At 36.1% G+C, this 6000-nt stretch overlaps 1 protein-coding gene across 1 annotated transcript; it reads left to right on the top strand.

Annotated features, from left to right (window-relative positions):
* The first annotated feature begins 2445 nt into the window (after window positions 1–2445).
* LOC149157111 (fatty acyl-CoA reductase 2, chloroplastic-like) lies at window positions 2446–5916 on the top strand. Its single transcript, XM_089444989.1, has 10 exons — window positions 2446–2863; window positions 2971–3077; window positions 3175–3374; window positions 3511–3611; window positions 3689–3917; window positions 4350–4511; window positions 4590–4671; window positions 4902–5150; window positions 5243–5337; window positions 5736–5916. Exons 1-10 carry the CDS (start codon window positions 2446–2448, stop codon window positions 5914–5916), a joined length of 1824 nt encoding a protein of 607 aa, XP_089301115.1.
* The last annotated feature ends 84 nt before the right edge of the window (window positions 5917–6000 follow it).

Genomic DNA, 6000 nt, shown 5'->3' with positions numbered 1-6000 from the left:
CAGCGGATTGAGAACGGACTGAGCCAGCAAATCTGGCAGAGAGAAAAACAGATAGGTGACCGCCATGGAAGTAATGTTGGCATCCTGGCCACAGAACAGAGGGATCCTTTCCATATTTATCCATAATAAACCTATGGGAAAGCAAGCACAGAGAAGAATCATGATCGTTCGCTGCAGTGTTACACCCATCAGAGACCACCATTTAGCACCATAGGTCTGGCCACAGATGGGTTCCATTCCCATGGCAAGACCAGATAGAACAGAGTAACCAGTTATAGAATCATGCCAAACTAGCTCCCTCTCTCCAACTATTACTGTGTCACCTTCCTTAACACCAAGTTCTCTGAGAGCTCGATCAACTCCATAGGCCTCAACACAGCACGGAAAATGACCTATCTGGTCGTAATAAAGGAAAACATCCGCCCTCACCTAACCATTCCAATCTACAAAATCATACTAAACATGTCTAAAAAAATTGGCAACATTCATCCGTCAAACTATGCTGCGTCCAGGTGAAAACACCCTCAGTAGCACTCCTGCTAATATCACATATAAACACCTCATTTGATACCGGCAACGGAAATTATCGCTGGGTTCTGCGCCCATGGTGACTGATAACGCAGGAACGAATACTGCGACACTATCGAGGACTGCACTATCCTAACCGTATATACATGGCGACGGGCTTGAGATTCTCTGAGAAGTTCGAATTGAAGCACATCCCAACTTTCTGCCTTGGAATCACAGATATTTCTGCATTCTAGGAGTCAATACTCTCGGAGCGTCTCGTTGAATGTTATATGGAAATTGTAACCAATTCCATGTATTTCTGCGTTACCCGGATCCAGGAGATCCACACGCCGGGATGTAAGATTCATCCACCCGATTCTCTGTAGAATCAAATCTGCGCGTCTTCGCTGCCACCGCCTTATGGTTCTCTCAAACAGATATGATGGACAAAACTACACTTTATTTTCCCTCAGCCCAGGAGGGCCAAGCCCTCACTGGCTCTGATACCAAGATAAAATTACAGACACTCAATAATATATTCTATTGATTGTTGAATGAGGAAATTACACACATATTTATACAATCAATAGTCTCAAGATAGGAATGCTATCTTAGACGTACAGTAGTGTGGTTGAGAGATTCTCTCAACCACACACTAGGAGAAACTATATTCTAGCTTATTCCTATTATGTAGGAACAAACTCCTCAATTAGGAAATTACAACCATAGACAAGTAGGAATTAATTATTTCCAACTTGAATAGTATCAAATTTCAATAGAGTATAAATCTTAAATATTTGTGATACGGTTAAATTAAAAAGCTATAAATAAAAGGGAAGGGGGCCATAAGATATGAATGAATTCGTAAAATTAAATAATATGAATTTTCAATCAGATTTAAAGCTTTAATATTTGCAATCTTATATGAAGTTAATATAAGGGAACCCCAAGAATCTATCTTTCATTTATGCTTATGTAATTCCATCACATTCACATGCATGTGTATGTGTATCACAAAGGGACTTATATTCTAGCATTCCATAAATTTAAAATCAAGATTTAAAAACAATATATTTTAATAAAATATATATAAATATATCATATTCAAGAGTATAACATTTTATAAATCTAAAAGCAAAATTTAAAAACAATATAGTTTAATAAAATATATCCAAATATATTATATTCAAGAGTATAACATTTTATAAATCTAAAATCAAAATTTAAAACCAATATAATTTAATAAAATATATCCAAATATATTATATTCTAGTTTTATTTTATTAAAATGTTTTATACATGTATAGTCATGTTAATTATATTAATATAAATCATAGTTGTCATGTTAATTATATTAATATAAATCATAATTGTAAAAAAAATTGAAAATACCTTTTTCATTAAATGGGTGAAATATTCATCCTAAACTGTGAGCTCTTAGGCTCTTCAAACAATGCACAGAAACAGTGCACACAAGATTCTTCTCAGCAACTATGTCACTGCCTCTGGAAACATACATGCTGTAACACCTTATAATTCCTGTTTTTTGTCACCGTCTCATTTAATATCATATTGTAATGCCCAAGATTCCAGAAATTCTCAGCAACTATGTCACTGCCTCTGGAAACTAATTACATGCTATAACAGCTTATAATTCCTTTTTCTGTCATCGTCGCATTTAATATCATGCGACTCTCGCGTGTGTAGTTGGTTCAACAACTTCATCATTTGGTCTGGTCATTAATTTCGGTGACTAGTCATTCGTGCTATTCATTTAAGTCTGCTGTGGCCGAAATATATTCGTACGTTGATAATGTCAATATATTGATATATTTTATACGTTGATAATATAGGTTCATGTTCAGTATTTCCTTGTTTGCAGTGTTCGTCGATTTGTCTGTAAAACTCTGGGAGTCTAATATTATTTGGGCTGTCATGGCTATGTCACAAACAGTTCCACATCCCAATCTTACTTTATGTTTTTTTCCTGCTCGTTATATGAGGGATAAGAAATCAGAACTGCTCCTCCCCATCAAGCGGACTATCCCGTCGTCTTTTTCGTTTCCCAGTTCAGTACTAATAAATCATGGGGTGGGTAGTAAGTCAAGAAAACCTAATCGATTCTGCTGCACAAGAGCAGATTCAGACGAGTTAGTGTTGATGAGCACAAAACATGAAGCCTCAAAAGGCACTTTATTCTCACTGAGCAGAAGAAGCGGATTACCGGCTGCCACAATCGCTGGGGGGAATACTGAGAACACTTCTTTAACCCCATACAAGGGTCTTGGAATTGTAGATTTTCTGAGGAGGAAGAACTTTCTCATCACTGGTGCCACGGGTTTTCTGGGAAAAGGTGTAACACAACTTCCTCAAGTTATTAATTATTTCTAATTTAGTTATTTAGATCACCTCCTGCTGGCTCACTCGTAATTAATGAACGCTTGTTTCTCATATCTGCAGTGTTGATAGAAAAAATATTGAGAATGCAACCAGATATCGGAAAGCTGTTTTTGATAATCAGGGCTGATCATGAGTCCACCTCTGCATCGAAAAGATTGATAAATGAAGTATGATGAATATCCTCTTCTAGAGTTAAGTACTAGAAATGAGATTACTAGACTTATGCGATGATCATAACAATTTCTAATAATTTGCGAAAGTCAGGTTATGAACAGCGAGTTATTCAAAGGGTTGCGTGAAATTCATGGTAATGAATTCCATGAATTCATGTTGAAAAGACTGGTCCCTGTGGCTGGCGATATGACGAAACAAAATCTTGGAGTTGAAAAAGATATGGTCGATGTGCTTACAAGGGAGGTGGACATTATTGTCAGCTCGGCAGCCAACACAACATTCGATGAAAGGTTGTTGTATTATTTGTTTGAATAGTGTTAATATTTGACTTCATTTGAATAGTGTTAATATTTGACTTCATTTTAATATCTGGATTCTGTGCAATCTGCTAACCATAGATACAACTAAGAGCACCATCTGTTGCAGATACGATGTCGCTTTGGACACCAACACAAAGGCAATTATTCGCCTTCTAGAATTCGGCAAATGCTGCAAGAAAACCCAACTTTTGATGCACATCTCTACTGGTAACTCATCGATTTCATCCTCCGTTTCAACCTAAATTATTTATCGATCTCATCGTTGTTGGTTTATTTCATTCCAGCATATGTCAACGGGCAAAGACAAGGCCGAGTACTGGAGGAGCCATTTCAGATGGGGTATAGTATAGCTAACGAGAAATCGATATGTGTTCCACCTCTGGACATCCAAGCTGAATTTCATTTAGCAAGCAAAGCTCTAGAAGATTTTGAGATTGAATTTTCAGATCTCCAAAACTACAAGTTGAAGAAAGGGAAGGTTGCTCAAAGGATGAAAGATTTGGGAATGGAAAGGTGACATTATAACGATAGCTGTGAATTCTCCTTTCCTTTCATGGTGTAACCATAGCCACATCTTTTTTCTTGGAACATAGGATAAAATTTTCCTAGAAGTTGAAAGTTATAAGCAATTTTTATATAATTTCCATAGAAGTTGACATTAGTGTTTTACATGGGTTAACCTTAGTGTTTTAAAAGAAATAAATTATTGATTTATGTTTTTTGTAAAGGCTATCAATATGGTTTCTTCCCAATGTTGGAATTTGACTTCAAAAAATTTCGTCCTTTCAATCTTGTTCCTTTTTTTTATTATCTCTGTAACATTGATCATCGTGTCCTTCATATTAATATAGTAAAACCTATTAAACTTTGATAAAAGTATTCAATTTCAATGTCAAATCCCACCATATCTCAGTAGGTGTTCGCTATTGGAACGCTGTTTTTCAGGGCAAGATCATACGGCTGGCAGGATACTTACGTGTTCAGCAAGGCAATGGCGGAGATGGTAATATGCGATGGCAGGGAAGATTTACCCGTAGTTATTGTTCGTCCGACTGTTATTGAAAGCACATACAGTCAACCTTTTCCTGGATGGATCGAAGGCCACCGGTATGCTATAATCATTTGACGAATCTCACCGAATATTAATACACATAACAAGAGCTAAATCGAATATTTAAATCGCAGAATGTTGGATCCAGCCATTACGCGCTATGGCAAAGGTCAATTACCTTGCTTCTTGGCCGATCCAGATACTGTGCTCGATCTGGTTAGTAACTATATCACAATATGGAAAACTGTTTCTGAAGTACTTGAGAATCCTTTTTCTATATTGGTAAACCTTTTCGCAATAATCACATCAGAGATATTGCTAGATGGTTCGAAAATCTTAATAAAAAGAATGTGATTATTGCCGAGAGAAAGATTTTCCAATATTCAAAATATAGATCACATCATCCTAAATTTTTATAATCCTTTTTTGTTCGATTCAAATTACAGATACCCGTAGACATGGTTGTAAATGCAACTTTATCAGCCATGGCAAAACACGCGGAAAAGAGTGGCGTAAAGGTTTACCACGTTGCTTCTTCGGTGGTAAATCCCTTGAGAATCGGAGACCCTACAAAATTAATATTTCAACATTTTAAATGTAATCCTTACATTGATAACAGAGGAAACCTAGTCAGATTGCTGCAGCAAGTGACCTGCGTTAATACTATGGAGAACTACAGGCAGGCTTTGGAAACGGTTTTTAGTTCACAGAACAATGTAAGTTGTAAAGGCATTTTGTATTTATTTAAACTTTAGATTGCATATCTAACCCAATAGTCTTCCTGCAGACACCTGGGTTATCATCATCAACTGCAGAGTATATCTTACAGCAATTGGAGTACATGGCCAAGATCTACAAGCCGTATACATTCAACAAAGCAAGGTAATCAAGAGCGGACTGAAAATAATTAGTTTGTGAATGGAAATTAAATGAGTTAGGTTGTATATTTTCCTCATTAAATTTTTGATAGGTTAATAATCTTATTGTGGACATATAATTTCTACTTATTTAATACCCATTATAAATGAGTTGCCATCAGCTCATCATCAGGATAGATCAGTGATTGTGTAAGACAGATTTGTCTTACACAATTACTGATCTATCCTGATGATAACCCACGGTGGATGACTCAAAAAGTCAATGTAAACAATTATAGATGCGAGAACTCCGAAAGAAAACTACACACAAAGCACTGATCACGGAAACCTCAAAACAATATTTTAATATGTTTGTGTAACACGCAAATATATAAAAAAACATATTTTAATATGATTGTGTAGATTCGATATCTCGAATTTGGAAAAGCTGTTCCAAGAGCTCTCTGCAGAGGAGCAAGCGAGTTTCGGATTTGATGTTAAGAATATCCAGTGGGAAAATTACATTGCAAATATTCATATTCCTGGACTTCGTCAATATGTCTGGAAAGGACGCGGTGGAGCAGAACGCCCTGCAGAAATCTAGTGCCACTAATTTCTAAGCCGAATATGAATATAATAGAAGATTAATCTAATAAAGATACATATCCATGTATCTCACGAAAATATT

Source organism: Pinus tabuliformis, chromosome 9, assembly GCF_031772625.1.
Source record: "Pinus tabuliformis cultivar Carrire ecotype Pingquan chromosome 9, CPIR1, whole genome shotgun sequence".
Classification (NCBI taxonomy): Eukaryota; Viridiplantae; Streptophyta; class Pinopsida; order Pinales; family Pinaceae; genus Pinus; species Pinus tabuliformis.
This window is presented reverse-complemented; position numbering and strand designations above follow the sequence as displayed.

Excerpts from the sequence above, each read along its gene's own strand:
- LOC149157111 (XM_089444989.1), top strand. The coding sequence starts at position 2,446 with ATGGCTATGTCACAAACAGTTCCACATCCCAATCTTACTTTATGTTTT. Across the intron at positions 3,375-3,510 it reads AACACAACATTCGATGAAAG|ATACGATGTCGCTTTGGACA; the intron begins GTTGTTGTATTA and ends CATCTGTTGCAG. Across the intron at positions 3,918-4,349 it reads AAAGATTTGGGAATGGAAAG|GGCAAGATCATACGGCTGGC; the intron begins GTGACATTATAA and ends GCTGTTTTTCAG.